The sequence below is a fragment of the Lupinus angustifolius genome, chromosome LG10 (assembly GCF_001865875.1).
Source record: "Lupinus angustifolius cultivar Tanjil chromosome LG10, LupAngTanjil_v1.0, whole genome shotgun sequence".
NCBI classification, from domain to species: Eukaryota; Viridiplantae; Streptophyta; class Magnoliopsida; order Fabales; family Fabaceae; genus Lupinus; species Lupinus angustifolius.
The window spans coordinates 13080571-13105853 of record NC_032018.1 but is presented as its reverse complement, the minus strand read 5'-3'; the positions used below and the strand labels follow the sequence as shown (position 1 = coordinate 13105853).

Here is a 25283-nt window from a genome sequence, read left to right as displayed (position 1 = left end):
TTCATTTTTTTCCTTTTGTTTTTACTTCAATATTATTAGTTTAGGACATAGTTTGAAACAATAGATCATTCTATGTTAGCATTCGGTGAAAAACAGCGAAGGAACTTTACAAGAAATGGTGAAATGATGAGAATCGAAGATGAGGGTAGAAGCATATGATAAAGAAGGTTGGTATATTGTGATGTTCTTCAATAACTTATACATAAGGATGGAGAGAGAAGACAAAAAGAAAAAGTGGAGGGAGTGAGTTTTTTTAATTATAAAAATAAAAAAATTAAAATCCATTGGTTGTACATGTAGCTAATAGCTATCTTTAGGTGCCACATCAACAAAAGTGTTAACTCTTATATATGTTTAACACACCATCTATCTTTTTCGTTCTCTCTTTATTCTTATTTATAAACATAATTCATAAAATAAAAATATCATAGTAAATATTAGAGTAAGAATATTTTTATTATGTTAAGAACAATTATTGTAATTGCTCTAACTAACACGAAGGAAGGGAAGAACCATTTTGGCCAACATTTGAAAAAATGAGGAACTTGTCCATAATTGTTTTTTAAGGAACTAAAATATTAGCAAAACAAAAGTGAGGACTAAAATGAAGTCAAAGTAATTGGTGCAAAATTTTGATTTAAAATTAGGAAAGTAATAAATATTATTATGTATTCCATAATTCCATATTCTTTTATGATTAGGCATCATTTAGAAAGATTAGAAATTATTAAGGAGTATTGAATTTTGGCTAAAGTATTTCTATTCATTTCCTAAAAAGACAAAAGTAGAATTAATTAATAAAAATGATATATAATTATTGTAGGTGATAAATGTTTAAATATATTTGACTAAATCTTGAAATCCGAAACACCAAAAATTATCAAACAAAAAACATAAAATAACAAGTTATAAAATGGATGACAAGATTGTTTTGCCCAAAATATTCACTCACTTGATGAGATTTGATAGTAATATACTTACTATTTTCTTGAAAAGAATGAGGACCACTCAGCTTATACTCATTAAATAAACAAGCAACACAGATTAAATACAACTCATTAGATATAAATATACAAACTAATTAGATTATATATAAATATATATAATGTGGTGAATATTTATATTTATATATTATTAGATTAATTATACATGACTATTTAATTGTATAATAAACATTTTTTATTAATATATTAATATAATATTATATTTTAACTACTTAACATATATAAAAGTTTATTAACTTTAAAGGAAACGATATTCAGATTCACATCGAACTCTATCCAAAAATCGACTCTAGCTAATCCTTTAACACTAAGAGTTGATATAACTTACTGATAAAAGCCTAACAAGAATTTGAACTACTCTAAATTTGAATATGCTTACAAGAGAAATATAAGTAATGCTTCCTCAATTTTCACTGCAGCAACAACTAAACCTAATCATGGAGATTATATGTTTTTATTCATATCTATTTCATATTCCCAACTAATTAGAAAACCTTATTCAATTAAAAAGTAAAATTATAAAAACAAAAATTAATATTTTAATATTATTTTATGAAATTTGATTAGAAAATTAATAATCTAATATGATAAGAGGAAGTGAAAATTATGTGAGCACATCCCATAGAGAAAGAGAGAGCATTAGTCATTTTCCTTAGAGAAGTCCTTTTTCTGTCATAGTCGAAACAAACTCCAAACTCTTGAATGCTAAAAAGCTTCATCTGATAGCAAAGCAAATCATACACCAAACAAAAATGTTTATTTAAATTTTCTCTTATTCTCTTCTTCATCAAACTTGAACCAAACAACATCTTCTTTCTTAGTCCAATGTCTCTTTCTCTTTAACAACACCACAATTCACCTCATAAAAAGCATAAAATATAAACATTAAAGTCCTCAAACAGACAAACACCATTAAAGATAACAACCTTAAACACCATCATGAGTTCATATACTTCTTCGGTATTCGTTGGTGAATTGTCTAACGAAATAAGGGACTAATTTTATAAGAGGAGTAATTCAAAGCATTGTTCTTTTTTTGCATTTGGACAAAATGCAGCTGCATATATCGAGTTTGAGACATTTTACTTTGCTTCAAGGCAAAGGGTTAAAGGAATTTATCAAAGTAAAGGTTGGGTCAAGGAGGATTTCTTATAAGATGCTCTTTTATTCACTCTTGTTCTGCACTTTTCTTCTCAAGTTTCTGTTTGTTTTGACATCACTGGATGGCATTGATGGAGAAAACAACTGCTCTACTGTAGGTACATTATCAAATTCATCTCTCCTTCTCTCACTCATTCAAACACAATTATCTCATTTTGACAAAGAAACATGAATTAGTTCTCTCGTACCAATTTGTGGTTTTTTTATAAATTGGTTCTCTTTAAGAACGAATCGAACTTTTACCTATAATTTAAGTGAAGTAAAAGAAGAATAATTGGTAATCTATACTCGCTTATGTGAATGAATTGCAACAAACAAGAAATTTTATACCACCCACAATAGTGTCAAGTTCATAATTAAACAAGAACGCTCATATTGTGAGTTCATGATGTTCTTATTTCACTATGAACCAAACAAGAAGAATTTGTTCTTGTCGGAGACCATTTAGTAGAGAGTTATAATTAAAGTGAATTATGGCTTGAATTGCTTAAGTTGTTGTGAAATATAAAATAAGTAGTGAGACCCATTTAATAATAAAGTTGACTTTTTTTACTACTAATGATATCATCTTACCTTATGAGTAAGAACTAATCCATTTTGCCTCTCCCAACAAGTGTCGGTCCAGAATAACCTGGTATTGGAAAAAGTTTTCAAATATTTGCTTATTGAGGGATCTAGTAACACAATGGCTGATGTATGTGTAAAGATGTTTGCCTATCTGATTAGTGATGTGTCATATTATATATATATTACCCCAACCTGAGGTCCATGTGAGAACTATAAATCTGTAATAATATGATATACATGAGACAATGTCATAAATTATAATTATAACATCTGCTAAAAGTTTATGTATTTTATCTCTTGTCAGTGACTCTAGGATTAGTCCAATGTTAGTGTAAACTTTACCCCTCACTTATTTCTTTATAAAATTAGATGAGGTATGTTACATAAAATTTACTTTTTGGGCTTCATGACCTCAATAGTAGACTGATAAAGGATGAACTTCAGAATTAGCAAATCTTTAATTTTGGACTGTATGTTCTACAAAAAGCAAACAAGTAATGTGGCCTTTTCAAGCATGTACATTGTTTTAAATTGTGGTTGTGATTATTGCGACTAACGTCGTTGCGGTGTGAATTATTTTATGAGTAAAATAATATTTTTTATACCAATGCGGTCTGATGTAGCCCGACACAATTGCGTTGTAGCCCAAATGCAGTCCGTTGCGGTTGCGTTGCGGCCCGTTGTAGTCGATCACTATAATTTGGTGTAACATTGCAATTGTGGTGTAATGTAGTTGCGGCAGTCACCACAACCATAATATTGTGGCCGCATCACGTGTTGCAGTCCGCAATTTGAAAGCATGTACTTGGCTCCTTATACCATAAATTATAATCACAGTGAATATGTTTATTATGTCACTACTATATATGTGACCTTTTGATTTACTTCAAATCATATTTGTAGGTTGCCTAGGAAAAAAAATAGGGCCAAAGATTTTGGGAAGAAGCCCTGACCCTGAGTCAAATGTAATCCTCTGAACTATTCTAATTATGTTTTTGTCTGCATCTGAATCAATTTGATTAGTATTTGATCTGAATTTTCTATTGAAGGCTGAAAATGTTGGTTTCTTATAGATCCCAGAAATCATCTACAAAACTTTGGATGAACCCCTTAGCAAAGATGAATTACAAGGAAGGTCAGATATTCCACAGACTTTAGAAGAGTTCATGATTGAAATGAAGGAAGGTGGATATGATGCTAAGACATTTGCAGTTAAACTTAGAGAAATGGTATCATTCTCCTCTTTTCTTATGGTTTCCCAAGTTGAAGTCTTTATTAACTTAAGGTTGAACAATTCTTAGGTAACCCTTATGGAACAAAGGACTAGGATGGCCAAAATCCACAAATATCTATATCGTCATTTAGCGTCGAACAGCATACCTAAACAACTTCACTGCCTCACCCTACGGCTGGCTAATGAGCACAGCAACAATGCAGGAGCACGCCTTCAGCTTCCGTATGCAGAACTAGTCCCTGCCCTGGTTGACAATTCTTACTTCCACTTTATCCTTGCCTCAGACAATGTGCTTGCCGCATCTGTGGTTGCAAAATCACTTATCCGCAACTGTTTGCGATCTCAAAAAGTTGTCTTGCACATAATTACAGATAAAAAGACTTATTATCCGATGCAGGCTTGGTTCTCAAAGCACCGTGTATCGCCTGGTATAATTGAGGTCAAGGCATTGCACCATTTTGATTGGCTTACGAAAGGAAAGGTGCCTGGTCTAGAAGCAACAGAGAAAGATCAAAAAGTGCGGTCACAGTTTAGAGGGGGTTCATCAACTATAGTTTCAAATACCATTGAGAAGCCAAATGTTACTGCAGCAAAGCTACAAGCACTCGGTCCCAAGTATTCAGTGATGAACCACATCCGCATACATCTTCCAGAGGTAAAAAAGGATAGCATAGCAAGTAAATCTTTTATTTGATAGCAAATGACCAATTAGCGTTTGATGCTTATTTCCCTACTACATTTTTTATAACAGTTGTTTCCAAGTCTTAACAAAGTGGTCTTCCTCGATGACGACATTGTGGTACAAACTGATCTTACACCATTATGGGACATTGACATGAATGGAAAAGTCAATGGGGCAGTAGAAACATGTAGCGGCAATGATAAGTTTGTGATGCCAAAGAGGTTGAAAAGCTACTTGAACTTCTCCCACCCTCTAATATCCGAAAATTTCGATCCCAATGAATGTGCTTGGGCTTATGGCATGAACATTTTTGATTTGGAGGCTTGGAGGAAGACCGATATAAGCCTTTCATACTATTACTGGATTGAGCAGGTATATCCTACAATAATACCTTAAAGGAAAAGAAAAACACAGTTAAACTACTTTTCATATGCTTTAAATGTGTCGTTAAAATTTGCGTTTCCGTAGAATTAGATCATAGATGATAGAAAAAACATTGATATGTCTGTTTTGAATTATGCAGAATATAAAATCAGATCTGAGTCTGTGGCAGCTAGGGACCTTACCTCCCAGGTTGATAGCATTTCATGATCATGTTCACTTTATTGATCCTTTCTGGCATATGCTGGGATTAGGATATCAAGAAAATATAAATTTTGAAGACGCTGAGAGAGCCGGTGTCATACATTTCAATGGCAGGGCAAAGCCATGGCTAGAATTAGCTTTTCCTCACCTAAGACCGCTGTGGACTAAGTATGTTCACTTTTCAGATAAGTTCATCAAGAGCTGTCACATTAGGGCATGATAGCTTATATATTCAGAAAATGCGAACTCGTTGATGAAATGTCGAAATGGTATTTTGATTGCAAGGGAAAAAGAAAGTGAAAAAGTTCTAGTTCCAAGCATCAGATAACAAAGAGGAGACAACCATGATATGGCATGATGCTCTTTTCTTCATTTGAATTTTCTTTTTGACTCTATTCAGTTGAAATTCTCCTATTTTTTCACTTGAATACATATTGTAAGTAGGAGCATTTTTAGGTGATATATGTATGTATAAACAACAAAGACAATACGGTTTTTTTAGAATACAAACATGCAAGCATAAAGGTTAACAATAAGCTTTTGTAAGATCAAGAAACAAAAGTTCAGGCAAAAGAGAGACAAAGGGACAATTTAATCCAAATTGGTTTCAATAATTCAGCATATATTATATCATTTATTTCTTATTCCGGGAGTAGTATCATGCAACCATGAAAAATCAAATATCTCAGGTACACGAATGTTTAACTAAAATGTAATCTAAGTATCAAGAACTTAAGGCATGGTACTTGAGAGTAATATGAATTCTCACTCAAAATTGGATTGTACAACATGCATGCTTCACACAATTATCATAGCAGTGCACCTACATTCACTGAGACATATTCACAAACATGTTATTTCTACCCACATTTCATGTCAATCAAAAACCTTACAAGGGTGTCCAATTTCTTCAGCTTCACTCACTTTATCCATGTCACATTGGATACCAAACCCTTGATGAACTTTGCAGACTTGGTTATAAGGTAATTGATAGCAATCAGATTGTACAAAACGTTCTCAACTTCACCTTCTTCTACAAGAGTATTCCATGAAAGCATAAGCCACTTCAAAAGAACCTACAAAGGCACTTAGATCACCAAAGTTGTTCTCTTCCTCAAATATCCATTTTGGGTTAAACAAAAACACTGGCTTTGGATAAAAGGCAACACTCACTGTTTTCATCAGGGCCAATCTAGAACTCTCTGGCCCAAAAAAAAAACTGCCACATTAGCAGAATCCAAGATTCAGGGGTCTGTTTTAGTAACTGAAGGAATGTCAATGTGTTCAACTTGGCTAGTTGGAAGTGACTTAAAGGTCATAGTGGTAGATTTTTTAGGCTGGAATCAGGCCACATGATTAAGATCTTAATGGGAGAACCTTTTCTTTTGATGGATATGTCCACAGAAATATCAAGAGCAAGTTGGGACAGTGAATCTAGTGAGTAATCCATGAGTGTAATTTCAACCCTGAACTTGGGTTCCTTGAGTTTCTTGATTTTGCCAACCTTTTGGGGTTGTTGAGGGGCTTCTCTAAGGTTGTATTAAGAAAGGATGATGCCATTTAAGGTTTAAGAGTAATATGAGATGATCACAGCCATATCCACTATGTTGATAAGATGTAACATTAACTTACAACCTCATAATAGTTCATACAGAAATAAACAACGGGTTCAATATTGTAGTAGCTATTATAATCTGTAAGCCTATTATATTCTATGGTACCACATTTTATATCAATAGTATAATTGAGAACTTCTACTAGTATTAGTTCAGCACAATTCTTTTGCTTCAAGGAATATAGTTGCAACAAACTTTGAAGTTTTAAGAAGCATTTTTGCTTAAAAATGTGTAAAAAGGTAAAAACGTTTCTATTCCAAGAAACTCTTATTCCCTATATTGCTGCTTAAACAAAATAACTAGTTGCTGTATATCCGAACTTAGGATGTAATCATGTAAAAAAACCAGTACCAAACATAATGCGGGAATGGAGATAGCCAGACAAGTTTATTAAAATTTACATGCAAATACCAGCATTACTTCATAATAGTATCAGATGTATCTGATACTTCATGGTATCAGATGCCAATACAGTCAAAGCCACCATTGACAACAGTTAGTACACTTGGTTGAAACTAAAAGGCAAGAAGGTATCATAAAATGTATACAACTTTTGAGCCAAAATGGAAGCTCAAATAATTGTACAGTGCCAACTTAGGCAACTGGTGGGCGGAGGACATGATCCTGTGAAGTATCCACCGCAGCCGGTGGCATAAATTGCCACATGGCAACTCCTGGATAACCCATAAATGGCACCAACTTGTTGCCAGGAGCTTGGCTTTGTGGAGCAAATGCAGCAGGGATTACAGGAGGGGTATGATGCATGAAACCAGGTTGGGCATTCATAGACTTCGCCTGCTGCTCCAATTTCTCTTTCTCTGCCTTGAGCCTCTGTTTCTCATCACGAAGTTCATTCTTCTCCGCCTACATAGTAGATAGGAATTCAATAGTTAGCGTTTCATAAGTTCACATGACTTCTCAGTCTCCGCACTATTTTAAAGGCATAAAAGTTGAGAAAAATGAAATGATTTATATTCCAAACAAGTTTTTTCGCCTTTGAAAATTACAAAGTTATTGAATATAAATTGAGGTCTCACCTTTAACTCTGTAATCTTCTCTTGAAGGCTCATATTTGAGTCTTTCAACTTCTGGGCCTCACCCCGCAACTGTGTAACCATTCGGACAGCATCAATCAGAATAGCAGACTTGTCTGTTTTGGGAGGCCTTCCAGGCTCCAAGATGGAGCTTAATTCAACAAACCTATCCATGCCAATCATATTAGGTTCACATGACAACCCCGGCAACACATTTACACACAAACCCAAGAGTTTGAAAGAAACAGAGAGAAGATGGTGGGGACTAAAAAGTTTACTTGTCATTGAGCCTATCCCTCCGCAACTTCTCCCGACAAGCCTTAGAGCTAGAACCAGCACATGCATCAGATCTACCCCTGCAACAGTAATGAACAAGAGGCATGGGATAATTATTCCAAGAATAAATAAATATCTGAACTTTATCCACTCATCTTTTAGGCATTAATATGGAAAGGGAATCAAAGCTTTTAGACAGGGAAAGGGATTAAAGAAAACAAGGAAAAATAAAGTAGTATCTAAATTAAACAATAAGATTTGTTGCGAGAATTTCTTTATTGATCCTGCTGCACTAGTGCCACTAGCTTTTATCAGCCTCACTTTAGAAATCATGTTATTACCATTTGATTCATTCATACTACTTTATATTATGGCTGTTTGTTAATTGTTAACTGATGACAGCCTATGAGTAGCAAGTATACTTAATACTTAACTTAATCATACCATTTACGCTGCCTTTTGATTTCAATCATTAATTCCTACTTCAGCATAAAAATGAAGAAAACAAACTGGTATAGTAAACAATCTGTGTTAACCGCACAAAAGCTTTGGGGAATAAAAAAAATTAAGTGCTAAGTGGTTAGTACTTAGTACAAATGTTGACTATTTGTTCTTCTTTCACTAATATTAAACAATTTGATAAATGACAAATGAAAGGGGAATAAACTGTGTACCTTTTCTTCGAACCAGGCTCCTTGAGACCATCAGAACCACCAAGTGAGCCATCAAGTTCAACACTAGGAACAGACAGTATCATCAAACCAAAAGAGCGATTTAGTAAATATATATTAAGGTTACATGGTGGGAGTACATATCATGTACCACTCATGCAAATATGTTTCTATTCTCACACCAAAACCTACGATCCATGGAAAACTGCATATGCTCAGAACATCCACTGAAATAGACGCGGTTGCTAATTTGCACAAAACATAGTTAATGTCAAATCGAAAGAAATCTTACAAACACAATCAACAGATCTTGAAACAAGCTACACAGACAATCACATGCAGAAGCATATAAAAAACATTTTTTTTGTAATATTCTTAAGTAATGGGCGAAAAGCAGCAGCAGCAATGAAACTTATATGACCATGAATGTCATGTCGATATCTGAATCGATTTCCAGCAAGATCAACTACTATAAACCGAAAAATTCTAGCATAACAGTGAAAACTACAACTATATGTGCTTACTACAAACCTAATTAAACTTATTAGCATAATTCTGCCATGAACATATAAAAATGACAAAGCAAAACCACTTGAGAACTAAGAAATGACCTACCAACACTGAAAACTAAAAAAATACATAAAAATTTGGAGAGAAGTAAGAAGATAAATAAAAATGAAAACCCTAATAATGAATGAAGAAAAGAGATGAAATTGGATGAATACCCGAGATTGGGTGATGGATTTGGGGGCCAGGTGAAAACGGAAGGAGGAACATTGAAGGTAGAATCGTCGATCAATCCATAATCGAAAAGCCAATTGGTGTTTTCCGGGGAAACCATTGTTTGGAATTTTCCCGGAAAATGGGAGGAGAGAAAGAGAAAGAGAAAAAGAAAGAGAAAGAGAAAGAGAAAGAGAGTGATATTTATTTAATTATAGTGAGAATTGAGAACCAAAGAGGGAGTGCAGATTTGAGGGTGGAGAGAAAAAGAGGGACTGTTTGGTTTTGGAATGAAAAGAGAGATTCTGAATGGGAATGATGTCAATTTTATGATAATATAATAAGAAACAACACAGGAAGATGCAAAATTGGTGGCAAGTGGCAACTGCTGAATGGAGAACGGTGAATGGTGAATGGTGAATTATCATATTCATCTTCACTCACCAAGGCATTCCTGTAGTGATAAGGTTATGTTATATTCAGATAGAGCGCAAAGCCTCTTATGTTATATTTGTTGGAGGGAGTAGACTTAGCATTTAGTTTCTTATTGAACAAATGATGGAATATGATTTATACTACTAAAAAAATATTTATTTTTATTCTTTATATTAGTGTTGTGATAATTGGATCGTACAAGATAGTTGACCGATTTGATTATTAACTAGACTTAAAAATGGTTATGGTTTGCGATCTTAACTGAATTTAGAGTTAGATCGCTTTGAATCGGATAAATTTTAGTCCAACCGTGTTAAATTCGGTTAAACCAGAATAACCCGAGAAGTAAACTTGACAATTTACTTAAAATTTTAAAAATAGAATATTACTATAATATTTTGTTTTACGCTGGTCCAAAAAAATAACTAAGAGATTTATTTCAATATAAGTACACATAATTATTAATTATATAAAATTTATATCTAATGATAAAAATTATTAATTATATATGAAATCACTTAGTCCAATCGAGGGTTTAACTATTTAAACTGGTTAAACCTAATACATAATCTTTTCCATTTTGAGTTTCGGTTTGCGTTTCATTTGTCTTATTGTATATGTGTTTTTTTACTCTTTTTCTTTTTCTTGTTCTTGTAAGTGTTAGTTTGAGAGTTGGATTTTGTAGAGGAAATGGAAGACTTGAGAGTCATCTCACAAATGTATTTCATAGCTCTCAAACCTTCAATTTCCCTTCTTTCCCCTCCAAAATCCAACTCCCAAACTAACCTTAAGGCTTTGTTTGGGTGTGGGTTTTGGAGGAGTAGAGAAGGGAATTGATGGCTTTGGAAAACATTCCCTTGTTTAGAAATTGGATGAACGAGAGGTGAAGATTTTGGAGGCTTTCTCAAACCATCCACGTGTCTATTTTTAAAATTCTCATAATTTAGGTTTTTTGGAGATAAAATGTCAAAATAGCTAAACATGTTTAATAATATTATATAATTATCATATTCCCAAAATAAAAAAATATTTTTACATTATGATTAGTTTACTCTCATTCATCTAAATTTCATACTCCCAAATAAATGAGATGATTATCTTCGTTTTCTTTTCTCTTTCTAACCCTTTGATTTGTTTTCATTTCCCACCTAAATCTCAAACAAAGTAAATAATAAAGACCTTATTAATGTTTAGAAAGGGAAAAATTAGTATTTGTATTTAGTCAGCACTCAACAATGCTTTTTATGTGCGGTCTTTAATGGAACTGTTTTTCTTTTTGAAATTAGATTGATTGTGTGGCTTTGATAAGTCACAATCATTTGGTAAAGATTTGATGGTTTAAATTCTATATTCTAACTCAATATATATATTGGTCTAGTAATATAAAGTCTCACTAAATATATAAATATTACATTAGACTAAACTAATAATTAAATATTTGATTCTTAAAAGTGATAATTAGAAAATAATCACGCATCCCCCTAAGAAATAAGGAGGAGTGAGGAGATATCCTTCCCTATAAAAAAACTCAACTCTAAACTTTGTGCTTGATTTTGACGGGCACACATTTATTGTCTTACTCTTTTGTGTCACTCTATGAGTCAAAAGATATGATTGGTCAGAATAATATTTAATAATTATATTTTTAATTTAAATAATTTTTTAACCAATCAAAGATATACAAGAAGTAATATAAAAAATGGGACAACAAATATACTCTCAATTTTGAGATCGTGATATCAAAATCTAAATCATCAATCTACCCGAGGACTAAACTTGACAAAGTGGACACTTTTAAAGCCAGCCAATCCTGTCAAATCCATTTCCACCCAAGATGATGTTTCTAAGTGGTCTCAGGTAGGGTTGACAACGGGCGGATACAGTTAATATTTTTCCGTACTCAAACCTGCAATATTTGTGGATACTTGTGTAAGTAGTGAATATTTGTGAGTATCTAACGAATTTTTAATTTTAATTATATATTTATATAATTTATAATAAATAATATGTAAAAATAATTGTTACATGAATAACATGATATTTATATGATAAATTTATGATCATAGTCAAATATGTGTGATTTATTATGAAATAGTAATAAAGTATATGATATATAATCATACAATAATAATAAATATATATAAAAATTTAACAAAAGCTAAATATATAAATTTACGGACCCGCAGGACGGATATCACAAAACTCGCTCCCGCCCATAAACTATTATTGCGGGTATCTATTGCAGGTATTTTTACAGGTACCAACGAGTCAAGTTTTTTTTGCCTTAGTCTTAGGAAAATGTTAGCTTAATTTTTGGAAGTGATGTGACCATATTTAGGGTGTGGGTGTGAAAGAAAAAAGTGCAAAAAGAGGCCCTCAGGGGCTTTGTGTTTAACTTTTTTTTAGTATATAGTTTAGACAATGATTAAGGAGTAAAAAAATTGAACTAAAAATTGTGTTACATCCTTCTTTTTTATCTTTCATCAATCAAGTAAATGTGCACTATTTTTACATCTTAAAACAAAAAAATAATTTAAATTCGTTTCAATTTCATTATTAAAATAACATTATTTTTATTGTTCTGAATAGTACATTTACATAAACCATGTGTATTTGTTTGAAGATAAAAAATATACACCTAGTGTCTGCTGCAGAGTGAAATCAGATTTTATTTGTTTTGACATTTTGCAATATTTTCTCACTTGATTCATGACAACCAAACCTTTGAAAGTATGATAGAATATTTTTAGCATAATTAAGAGTATCTCACTAAGGAAATAATATATAATATATATCACCATGTATATATTAATTCAAGCATCGACCAAATGAGTATTTATTTAATATTAACATTTAATAAAATAATGTATCTAAAAGTATTTTTGCTGAGCAAAACAGCAATCAAATTGTGGTTCCTTATCTCACATGTTTCATGTGAACTTTATAATAAATTAGTAAGTATCTGGTAGGTGATGGGTGTATGCAGTCAGGACCAAGAGACACAGGGGTGCAAGTTGTTTTAATTAAACTTAACTTCATCGGACTTCACCTGTGAAGCACGAATTCGTCAAATATCCTCTGTGTCGGTGTCTGACACATATCCGACACAGATACACTTGGATTCGCGAAGAATATGTATTCATAGAGTATCCAAAATTAAAAAAGTAAAATAAAATAAATAAATATTAAGACACGTATCCGATTCGTTTTCAATAAAATATAAGATATATTGATTCGTTTCAGTAAAGTATAACATATATATAAATTCGTTTCTAATAAAACATGAAAAAATAGGTTCGTTTTCAATAAAATAGGATAAGATAGATTTGTTTCCAATAAAACAAGATAAGATAAATTCATTTTCATTAAAATAGGATAAGATAGATTTGTTATGGAGGGCAATGATTTTAAATTTCCATTATATTTTTACTTTGAATATTTTGATTTACACTTATAATTTTATCATATTTTATGTGTTTTTATTATTTTATATGCGTATCCCTGAACGTATCATATCCTGTATTTTAGAAAAAATATTTGTCGACGTATCAGATACGTATCATATCCGACACACGTATCAGTATCCGTGCTTCATAGATAACATATACTTAACCAGTTAGAGTTGTTTAGAATAAGTATTAATGGATTCCACTTAATTATTTTACACATACAAACTGTTAACTAAGTCAATCCAATATGTTAAACCAATCAATTATTTTTTAAATCAAAATGATGTAGTCTTGGGGAGAAAAATCTCATAGTTTTTAATTAAGTTTTAAACTTACTTGTTTACTTTTAATCCTATTAGAATGAAAATTTTATATTGTTTGATGACATTTTTAAATTATTTGTCACATTTTATTTTAGTAAAATCTTCTTTGTTCATTGTTTAATTAGGTATTTGTCTACTACTAATCTTATTTTTTTAAAATTTGATATAAAGTTGTTAAATAATATTAGTTATTGATATAAATTTTTTAGATGTTTTTCATGTAATCCAACTTAATTGGTTTAACCTATGACTAACTAATCAAATCATTGACCTAATAACCTGACTAAGTGAATGACCAATATAAATTTAATAATATTGATTGTCCATAATGTATTAGAATATGACAGATAATGATAATGATGTAATTTTATATAACCTAAAAATATTAAAAGTAATAAATTTAGCATACAAATTGATTTCCCTGGTCTTAGTGTGGCACCGTCCCTTGTGAATGTCACTTTTGATTGTTTGGTTGTTGAAACATTATGTCCTCGTTCACCATATCAAGTACTTTATTTATTAATGATTGATTTATAACTTATATATATTAATTTGTTACAAGTAAAATGATTTGTAGAAAAAAATTAGTTGAAAAATATAATATTACTCTTCTTATTTTATCTTTACAAGCACATGTGCTGTGTGCTGTTCAATGCTGATTGGTGGAATAAAATGTATTACTTACTTGTAACGAAAAAAACGTGATATATATTTTGAAAGTCCCAGCTATTTCAGTTATGCGTAGTGTTTTTGTAACGTAAAGATACCTCAGTTGCTATTTTATTAAACTATTTTTATCCAGCACTTACACGAAAACAACGTGCACAATCTATTTATTATATATCACAAAAAAACTCTTGCAACAAACATTACCTATAGACACATGTCGCCACCTCATGTAAAAAATTTCCTCCAAAAGCTTTTATATCTTACTGTGCAGCCTCACATAGAAAATAAAAAACTCCCTTTACTATTTATTTAAATATTAATATAATAACTTATTAAATAAATAATAAAGGAGAGAGAAAATTTCATTTATGTCGAAAAAAGAGAATAAAATATCTTATATATAAGGATCCAGTCACAAAAATCATCATTTGTCTTTTTTCATTATTTTTTATAAAATAAATTCAAAACTAAATAACACAGTACATGTCATACTGATAGGAAGAAATAAATTATCTCATGGTATGAGAAGATAATTTATTCTTTTAAAAAAAAATCATCAGCACAGTTAAGGCAAGTTAAAATCAAGGGGCGTTTAATACAGTTGATTTCTGAAATATTCTCCAGATTATGAAAACTTTGGTTCTTTGACAAAACTATACTGTTTTGAACTTCTGAGACAAGGAAATGTTATGAATATTTGGCATTCAATAGAAATGCAAATGGAACTATTATAATGAGAAGTTTTCAACCAAATGAAAGACCCAATTTTCGGTTGAAAGACCGACTCTGCGACTCATACTTAGTAACGTCATTGCTATACAAGTTATATGCATGATGTTATAATTGAAGTTATTTTTTCTTTCTTGTAGTGATAATCACAGACCCTGCTAGCTCTTGATAGGCACAAGTATGTTAAACAATATATTCATCTCTTGATAGGCACAAGTATGTTAAACAATATATTCATCACTACCTAAAGATTAGAAGTAGCTCAAGCGAGACGGCGATTCTGTGGAACGTCCATAGGTGTTGCGCCGCGCTGTCCCAATCTCACAAGCATTGACTCTTGACGCAAACCGGAGTGAGCACAGTGACTCAGCAGCCGAAGATTGGTCAGGAGAGATGTTCACAAACATTAATGTCTTGGAGTCCCCACCTAGACAAGGCTGTTCCACATTGAATTCAAGAAGTTAGATCACCTCAAATATGATTAAAAGCTCGCAAGAAAGATATCCTCAATATGCAAGAAACTCCTTCAAGTATGTCGAATCTCGCCAACACATTTTTCCTTGAACTTGCCAAACTATGCACATTGACTACCTACAAGGGGGCAATATAAACTAGAAGAAATCACACAGACCTCTCTGAGGTTTGGCCTAATTACACTAGAGCACCTCTCTTGCCTCAAAAATTGTATCGACATTTCTGTATCGTTTATGTTATAATTACACTCACTGCTCCTGAAGAGTAATATTGAAATTACACTGACCTCCACTAAAATGGAGATATGCAACATTTAAACCAATTATAATTAAGTCATTCCTCTATAGAGATCAAAGTAATTTCCCTCGTATACTAATAGTATGCACGGAAAGAAAATATGTTTGGTTGCTCTTTTTCCATTTCAAGTTGGAAATGAAGTCAATATTTCGGAAATCTTGAAAACGAAAAATACCTTTTTCCGCTATTTTCTAATGTTAGCAGTGGCAGTTTTGAAATTCTAAACAAAATTATATCCATCTTTATTCACTTCTCTCACAATTTCAAAACTTTTTCTTTCACCCCACAACTACGGTTCACATCACCCATGGATGCCACTTCAAAATATTACAGACACCTATGCCATGCCTGAATAGTCTTTGTAGTCACCACTAGTGGCGCGGCTGGCGCCATTGAACTACCCACAACCTCTGATTCACTCGGCCCAATGCCTGCACAATGCAGTATGTGGACGACTTCGCAACTAAAAAACCATTGTGATTTTAATGAATGATTAATGATTATTAAATAGCCTGAAATGAAAATGGAATGCAGAAACTGAAACAAAGGTTTATGAAAGTAAACATATTCTCAAACAAAGAAAATTTAAGAATGAAAATTGTTTTCTAGAAATAAAAATTAGATACTAAAATAGGAAATGTTTTCATAAACCAAATGCACCCTAAGTTGTTTAACGATTAACTGATTATCATTCTAACATTCTACTGCATGAATTATCTTTGATCTCTATCTTAACATAATTTCATGAGATATAATTCACATATAAACAACAGCTAAGGGAAACTAACAAAGTAATAATGCATATCCGAGAAAGTTCTTCATATGTATGCAGTAGAAGATATGTACCTGAAGTAGATATGTAAGCTTTGAGTTCCTGAATGGAACATGATCTTCCTTCTTGGCCAAGGCAAATATGACATCACTTAATGATGACAAACTTTTATTGATAGCCTAATTACAAATGAAAATTAAATTAAATTTTGAAATCAAATAAACAGACATGTATGAAATTGAAAACACCGTGGCTTTGCGGTCTTTGCATACCTGAGTTTCCTTCAGTCGGTCCCCGGTTGAACCACTCTTTGAAAGACGCTCACTCCCAGCAAGATCAATTAGATTCAAAATACCTTCCACTTGTTGATCAGTGCTCTATAAGAATGATGATATAGGCAGAAATTTGAAGCATGTTAGTATTTGAGTGGAAGATTGAGATTGGAATATGAAACATGGTTCAAATTATTATCAGAGCCAAAACAGCCATACCTCGTTTACACCATATATTCGAAGAGTAAATACAAAATGACTTCTTGAAGATTGTTCATTCATCTGGGTTTTTCCCACAGATCTAAAAGAAAATCAATATAAAAACAAATATCGTTAAATATAACATCCACAAGCAAAGCATTTCAGCCTTTAGGAGTACATAAATAAAAATATTTTACTTACTACGATTAAGTCAAATTTTATTTTACCAAAATCAGTAGCCTGATTCCTTTGATCCCATATAAAGCGATAAAAAACACCCTCTAAATACATTAGGAAGTGTAACTATATAATGCATCCATGAAATCGCCGATTTGTTCATTATGTCTTACTGGTGTAATAAGAGTCACAAAACAAGGCCATGCATAATAAACACTAGATGACTAGAAGACTAGAAAGGAACCTTATGAACTACCTGCTGTTTGCAGCTCGATTTAGAAGAAATGCAACCTCTTCTACACTCTGAACATCCACTACTGTAAGATCAGTAACATGTGTATTTCCACTTGCATCATGTTTGATTGTATATTGTTTTCCAGGAGTACCATTTTCTTGTCGTGTTGCATCTGATGGTGATTTATTTGTAGATAATAGATCGCGAATGGTCTCATTGTATATTTCCAACATCGAAACCTGTAAATTTTTATAAAGGCAAGTCCATCTTAGACCTTATCATATTAAAAATATATATAAACATTGCAATGATGGGTGAAATTAAAATGAAGTTTCTCATATATCTCACCTGCATCTCATATTTCCAGCCTTGAGGATGCTGAGACTGTCTTATATGAAATATTTGTTCGAGTGAACGCGGAATCAAGCCTTTCTCCTCTGGATATCCAGGCCTTCCCATCATTGTATAGGTTTTCCCTGACCCTGTCTGACCATAGGCAAAAATGCAAACCTGGAAAAGAAAATTAACATATTTCAAAGAACCCATGGTGCTAAACATGCATGCAAAAAAATTATAAACATGGATATTACAAGTTACTACGAATTGCACACTTGCTTGCAGCTGTGTATATAATGGAATTTGAAATGATATATACGGGATAAAAGAACTTAGAAATTACCTTATAACCATCAAGAGCACTCTGCACAAGCTGTGAAATTTCTATGACAACGTCTTCTTGTGATGCATCGGGCGCAAAAACTTTATCAAATGTAAAAGAATGCTTTTGGCCTAAGGAAACAATAGCAACATAAGTTGCAAAGTAATTAAATGATTAAACAATAAACTAATACTAGCATAATCAAGACGGAGAAGGAACAACTTCAATGGTGACATCATGAGATATACCATTATGGGTCAACTCAATGCCTCGTCCAGCAGCTTCCATTGATGTGGGATAAGATATAAGCTTGCCATCTGTGTTACAACCTTCATCGGGTAATAAAGGTCGCACTCTACAGAATACGCGGATGTTCCCTTTTAGCTCCTGTTAAAATGTAGGTTAGTTACGTTTTTATTTATTACTATCGACAAATTTTGGCTCCAGGAATTACCAAAATGGTATTATGTAATTCTTTCCGCAATTTCTCCCCTTCTATAACTTTATATTCTGCAGCTGCCAAGCGTCTTTCTAAATCTTTCACAAATTTTTGCTGTCCTTCAAATTCTGTTCTTGTCTCGATTACAGATATATCAGAAACCTGATAAGGAACAAAATTATCTTATCTTAAGCCCAAGAGATTTTAATTTCTTCTAAATTTATGCTTCATTACCTCCAATTTCTTCTCTGCATTTTCAAGCTGCTCTTGTAATGCCTTTATCTGGTTATCTTGCAAAGTACATTTTGCCTGTGCAGGAAATCCATAATTTCAAGTTAACATAATAGCAAAAGGATGTGATATATAACAAAAAAGAAACATGATATAAACCAAATAACCAACCTCCAGTTCATTTGTTTTTGTGGTCAAGTTGTCCACCTCGGAGCTAGACTTTTCTGTAGCATCTTTAAATTTCACTAATTCAGAAGTTAACGTTTGTACTTGAGACATTTGGAGAGCCCGATCATCTCTTACTTGTTGCAACTCTACTCTAAGAGATGCAACTTCACTAGTCAAAGCATCCTTCATTTTTGTGGCTTCTACTTGCGAAGCCTATAAAAGAACGGATGAAACTATGTAAGATACCAGTCCCAAATTAAGTAAAACTGTTTTCTCTAGAGAAGTATCTGAAGGAATGAGAAAACTTATGATATGTAAGATTGAAAAGTAATCATGAAGATTCTAACTACGTAGGAATGAGCGAAACAGCTACAGGGGAAATAAATTTCTCTGTCTCTTTATCATTACAAGAACCATTGGCTATTAGTTTAGCAAAAACAATTATCTAATAATTTACTTCAACCCTAAAACACTCATTCTAATCCAAACAAAGGCATGCATCTTGTTATCTTTACGAGCTCAAGTCAAGACCTGTACAAGCATCATTTTAACTAAACCCTCCAAGGTTGAGGTTGTACACAATGAGATCTACCTTGGCACTAAAATAGTAACACCGGTAAGAAAAGAGGAAACGGGGACAACAACGAAGACACAATTTAGTCATTCAAAACCATAAAAGTAATTTTCTAATGCCTATTGCATTCAATGTATTCTACAAGTGTCCTTTTTACCTAAACAGACCCATTAGCCAAAAGCCCAAAATCAAGAATGAATAAGTCATAGATTCTTATTGCGCCCTACCGCGACCGAGGAGCCTCCAACCACTAGGGAGTTCCATTGTTATCGGAACATGGGAAGAGTGGAGAATCACAAATGAGACAGACGTCTCGAACCAAAACTTCAAGAATGTGGTTTTATGGGCCTTTTCCACTTATAAACTCTTTCACTCTCCCCCTTATATCCAATGCACGACTTCACACTTGAATAAACTCAATAATTCTTCTTAGCCATGTATCCTTATCAACAAAATTTGCACTTAACACATTTCTATACTTATGAAAAGGGTTATAGATATCTGCTAAGATTCAAAGTATTTCCATTTTTTACCAGCAATCTCCTTGCATTCCAAAATGAAACACTTCATACATCAAAGCAAACTCACCATAGACAAAGTAAGCTGGCCTTTTAACATGGCGAGGCTTTCTACTACATTAGCCTTCTCTTTCTCTATGAGTTTTAGTTCATCTTCAACTGTAGAAAGCTCTGAATGAAGTTTTCCATTGTACTGCTGTAATCCTGTTACGTAATCTTGTAATCGCTTATACATGTCATTGAGTGATGATATCTGCAGAAATACATTGGTGCAGACATTTACTTGAACAAATAATACCTGACATGACTAATAACATATATTAAGTGAAAAGAACATGCCGAATTTGGTTTGTAATGTTATTTTACCTTCTCATTTGCACTATGGAGTTCTCGTTGAGCTCTCCCAAAATCCTCCTCTAGTGTAGACTGTGATCTCTCATAGTTAAGCCTAGCATCTCTCTCTTTAACAAGATATTCCACTGCCACCTGGTGTTTCCAAAGACAATAGAAAAGTGTAAATTTGTATTTAAACTTTCCCTTGCATTTTGCATCAAAAAGTCACTCTTCAAATGCTACGGACTTGAAATCTCACATACCGTTTTCTGTGTTTCTTCCTTTATCAATTTCTCTTGCAAAGAAGTGCAATTCCTCCTCATTTCAACAATAATAGAATTAAGTTCTTCTTCCTTGATTTTGAGCAGCAACTCTGTAATTAAATGAATCTAACCACATTACTAAAAAAATATGGTGATGGTTTTTTCAAAATGAAAGGGAAAAGAATGAAAAATAATCTTTACCCATTTCCATGCATTTTTGCTGGGCTAACTCTAGTGAATTCTTTAGTCTTTCTTGCTCTAATGAGTAGCTTAGTTCAAGGTCTTGAAACCATCTGATGCAAACCTTAAGCCTTTTTATATAATCTATCATATGTTCACATCTTTCCTAAAAATACAAAATCTGATGTTAACATAAGGTAATAAAAAGTTAAGCAGTAATTCAAGTAGTATCCACCATGTAAAATTTGTAAATCAACCCTACACATAAAACTTCACATCCTTTTTGATCTAAAACCCAAATAGCCAAAACGGATAAGACGTTGATCTAGTGGTGTGAGGACCGCCGGATCCCCATGTTCAGTCCCTGGAGCGACACTTGTTGAGTGGGCAGTCACGCACCGTGAAAGGGATTCCTTGGTTGTACCAAAAAAAACCAAATTGCCAAAACAAGCAAGGAGGAAATGCATAAAATATAAACTCAATGACCATAAATCCACAAGCTTTAACTTACCTTATAATTAAATCTGTCTTTCCTTTTGGATTTCTCATTCAGCAAAGCTTCCACATCCTCTCTTGTGAACTCTATGATTCCACCATAATCTGAGCCAGCACTGCTAGGTGGAGCACTACTAGGACTAAGATAATGGCCACCATTTACAACAGAAAAAGTTGATCTTGTTCTTCCACCAATTGGAGTAACTGGAGTTCCCACCATTTTTTTATGCTACAAACTTTTGATCCTTGTCTATGAGAGGCTCATCACCCACAAACTTGTGAAAACCACAACAAAAAGATCACATTTTTAAGCTTGATGTTTAACTTAGACTTAAGAAATGAAAACACCCCATGAATAGAAATGAGATGAAAATGGAAAATAAATCATGGGAAATGAGAGAAGGTGGTACCTTTGAAGGGTTGTTGGGGACAGTAAATAGTTCTAGTTCATAGTGAAACCATTTTGAAGCTCAAGAGTGTGAGTGTGAGTGAAGAGAGAGAGAGAGAGAGAGAGAGAGAGAGAGAGAGTAGTGTGGGGCTATGGATTGTATTGAAAGCTAACAAGAAAGCCGTTGCTTTAGGAAGAAGAGAGATTAATTAAAATGATCAACACATACAAAATAGAGAGAGAGAGAGATGAGTGTGAATACTTCAAAAAGAAGGAAAGAGATGAAAATTGAAGAAAACAAACGTAAGTTATTTTCAAGCAGAAAGACTTGTGTGGGGGAAGACACATTAAAAATTTAATCATAAACAGATTCAAATTGTGGACCGTACTATACGATAATGCCTCAATATTATGATTATGGTAATTATGGTAATCACAATTAGCTTATAATACAAATAATGATGACATGATTATATTGGATCCTATATACTGTATTTAAGCTACAAAAGATTATACCAAATTCAAAAATATTTTTTTAATTATAAAATAATTCATAGTCATAATTCACAAACAACAAATACAATGACTACAACTTCAACAATCATAATTATTATTGTATAACTTGTTGGATAAGTAGTTTGTTGAATGTTGTTGTTACAGTATATTAGATTTAGATTATAGATATGTTTGTGTTGTGTTTGGTACTGTTTGTCAGCTGGAACACAGTTTAGATTTTATTACTGCCGTTTATTTTTTTGAACTTTTAAATTCAACTGTGCCAATCACGTGGTGTGAGATTCCTTCTCCCATGCACTTCATTAATTACTATCACAAAAAGTTTCTTTTTTATAAAATATGCTTTTTCAAAGTTAAGATCTTTATTAATATATTTTTTATGATAAACCAGGTTATCTTTTCAAAATAAATAAAATTAAATAATTATATATAATATGGAGTTCAGTCAAAGTATGTTAGCTAATTAGTATTACATCTTTAACAGTGACATATTATTTATGGAAGTTCTATTATTGTTATGATTTTTTCTATAGATATATTTCTTTTAGAGAATAATAGAAAAGTATGTTCACGTTTATCAATAAATCTTTTTTATGAACCCAGAAATCTAAGTCCAAACATCATAGTTAATGGAGTCAACTATCAAAATTGTGTGAGATTGCAATTGTTCTGTATTTATATTTTCATTTTTTACAACAGATAAATGAATTATTAAAAGAAATTTGTTAATTGTCCATAACGTATTTTTAATCAGCATTATTTTTTAATAAAACAAACAAACTTGTAAGTACCATCAATATAATAAAGAAGAGTGAAGAACCATTTTCATCCATTAAATTTTTTGCGTTAACCAAATAAAAGATTTGAATTAGTCATCCTAAATTTTGGTCAAATTTGTATTTTTAAAATCTTTTTATGACAATTTTTTGTAATACTTTAATTTTTATTGAAGATTATTTTCACTTATATTTATAATCTTTTAGGATTAATTAGAGTTTTCATCTTTTAAGGATCAAATTAAAATGTAAGAAAATTTTGAGACACGAAAATGACTTTTCAGTCTTCACTAAAAAAAACAGTGATTATTATTGCTTAGGTTAGATTGAAGAAAATTAACTATAATTTAACAGCACTATACGTAAATATATGATAGACACGGATGGAAATTATGTCTTAACTATAATTTCATAGCCCAAAATTACTTAAAGAAATTGAATTATGAAATGCGTGTTCATATTGGAAAAATTATGAAAGTGTTAGTTTCTTTTTTCTAAACTGAATGAAGTTTTTTAATTGACAAAACTTGAAATAAGATATTTTGTCTCAAATTATATCCAAAATTTTATTCACAATGGTGACAACGAAGCAAAAACAGAAAAATAATAAATGTTTAAATTTTTAATTAAGATAAAATATTTTTATCATTATGAGACAAAATTTGGAACATAATTTGAGACATCACATCTTCATTCGAAAACTGGAGGAAGTTTATAATTTGGGAAACTAACCTATGCTCCCTGGGGAGCACATTTGCTTCATATAAAATGTATAACTTCCATTCCATTGGTCAAGAAAATATTTAATTAATAAACTTTTAGTTTAAATATATTTTTCAACCAATTACATCAATTAACATATGGATTGACATATTTTAGGGGACAACATTTTCCTCTCTAACTAGTAGGATATATGTGCATTCGCACGAGTGGTAATGTATTTAGCTAGAATGTATTTAAATAATATAAAGCAATTGGTTAATTAAATATTTGGTAATGATTACCCGATGAAAGATCATGTTTATGTATATGTTTGATGAAGTAGAGTTGTTGATGAATGACATGATGTAGAACCTATTGTATGAAATAAATAATAAATAGTTATAAAGAAAAAATATAATACAATTTAAGATAAGTTGTAGAATACATGTTAGAGATCATGAAAAACTTCTTTATAAACCATATTTGTTATTGACTTTAGTGGTTGACCATTCTTATCATGAATTAAAATCTTCAATCCCTTCTTGCTTTTAACTCTTGAGATAGCCACGTATAATTGACCATGACTAAATATGGTCTAGATAGATATAAGCATGCACTCTCTAATGATTGACCTTGATATTTATTGATTGTCTGTTGACTATTTTCGTACGGCAAGTAAACTGTATCGTTCAAGTAATAACCGATAAATACCGGGATATCGTCCTCAGAGAGCATATTGGATTTATATTAATTCTTTAGAGTGTAGATTGAATTTCTATTTACAAAACCGGCGTTGGAATTTGTTGGGAGTTTTCTCCTATCAACAAATCGTCCTGACAGCAGTGTCAATTTGTTGAAAGATTTATACTCTCATTTTCGTTATGTTTTTTTTTTGTTTGATTAAGTAAGAGAACTCGGTTTTACTCTTTGTTCGTCATCTCGGCTTTGTTGAAATAAATTCCAACGCCAGTATAATGGCTTCAAGAATATTCCAGTTACAACTTACTTCTTTAATAACCATGTAAATAAGTCATTCATTCTTTGCCCGATCTCGGCTTTGTTAGAATAAATTCTAATGTCGGTACAATGGTATCGAAGCAATTATCTATTACATAATTATGAAGTACCTTTGAATACCATCTCGGTTTTGTGGAATAAATTCCAACACTGGTTTAATGGTATTCTAATATATAAAAGTGATGAATAGTTAGTAATAAATTTAAGTGACCTTTATTTATTTACTCCCTTTCGAGTTCATTTTATTTAACAAACCAAACTTCTTCCTTAGTGAATGTTGGTATTAAAGAATAAATAAAATGAAGAAAATAAATAACAATAAATAAAAGTTAGTAAGTTAGTTTCATCGCTTTTGTATATTAAAAAGTGTTTTCAACAAATAAATTTATTGATAACACTTGACTATTTTACAATTTACACCTCTTTCAAGATTCAATTGTAG

General features: G+C 32.0%; 3 protein-coding genes, 1 long non-coding RNA gene and 1 pseudogene across 8 annotated transcripts; 2 read left to right on the top strand and 3 right to left on the bottom strand.

Annotated features, from left to right (window-relative positions):
• On the top strand, window positions 1992-5733 carry LOC109357837 (probable galacturonosyltransferase 12). Its single transcript, XM_019601890.1, has 6 exons — window positions 1992-2263; window positions 3636-3697; window positions 3806-3961; window positions 4034-4621; window positions 4718-5020; window positions 5172-5733. Exons 1-6 carry the CDS (start codon window positions 2056-2058, stop codon window positions 5451-5453), a joined length of 1599 nt encoding a protein of 532 aa, XP_019457435.1. The 5' UTR covers window positions 1992-2055; the 3' UTR covers window positions 5454-5733.
• Window positions 5734-6876, bottom strand: LOC109357836 (annotated as a pseudogene).
• On the bottom strand, window positions 7207-9857 carry LOC109358832 (transcription factor ILR3-like). Of its 3 annotated transcripts, none has more exons than XM_019603299.1 (6): window positions 9736-9857; window positions 9556-9696; window positions 8834-8896; window positions 8162-8239; window positions 7887-8049; window positions 7207-7713 (listed from the first exon to the last, which is right to left on the bottom strand). In XM_019603299.1, exons 2-6 carry the CDS (start codon window positions 9669-9671, stop codon window positions 7444-7446), a joined length of 690 nt encoding a protein of 229 aa, XP_019458844.1. In that variant the 5' UTR covers window positions 9672-9696; window positions 9736-9857; the 3' UTR covers window positions 7207-7443. The 3 variants fall into 3 exon arrangements, with proteins under 3 accessions (XP_019458844.1, XP_019458843.1, XP_019458841.1); XM_019603298.1 differs by having other exon boundaries at window positions 9556-9701; window positions 9737-9857; XM_019603296.1 differs by having other exon boundaries at window positions 9556-9857.
• LOC109358795 (kinesin-like protein KIN-14N) lies at window positions 15221-21816 on the bottom strand. Of its 3 annotated transcripts, none has more exons than XM_019603241.1 (17): window positions 21459-21662; window positions 20969-21113; window positions 20768-20877; window positions 20538-20657; window positions 20242-20424; window positions 19083-19292; window positions 18915-18989; window positions 18696-18842; window positions 18490-18628; window positions 18263-18372; window positions 17932-18093; window positions 17605-17822; window positions 17190-17271; window positions 16971-17075; window positions 16773-16877; window positions 15376-15592; window positions 15221-15337 (listed from the first exon to the last, which is right to left on the bottom strand). In XM_019603241.1, the coding sequence occupies exons 1-16, from the start codon at window positions 21660-21662 to the stop codon at window positions 15407-15409; spliced, it is 2301 nt and encodes a 766-aa protein (XP_019458786.1). In that variant the 3' UTR covers window positions 15221-15337; window positions 15376-15406. The 3 variants fall into 3 exon arrangements, with proteins under 3 accessions (XP_019458786.1, XP_019458784.1, XP_019458785.1); XM_019603239.1 differs by having other exon boundaries at window positions 15223-15300; window positions 15365-15592; window positions 21459-21816; XM_019603240.1 differs by lacking the exon at window positions 15221-15337 and having other exon boundaries at window positions 15351-15592.
• Window positions 21625-22108, top strand: LOC109358796. Its single transcript, XR_002109006.1, has 3 exons — window positions 21625-21720; window positions 21841-21918; window positions 21953-22108. It is a non-coding gene; the product is annotated as an uncharacterized LOC109358796 (long non-coding RNA).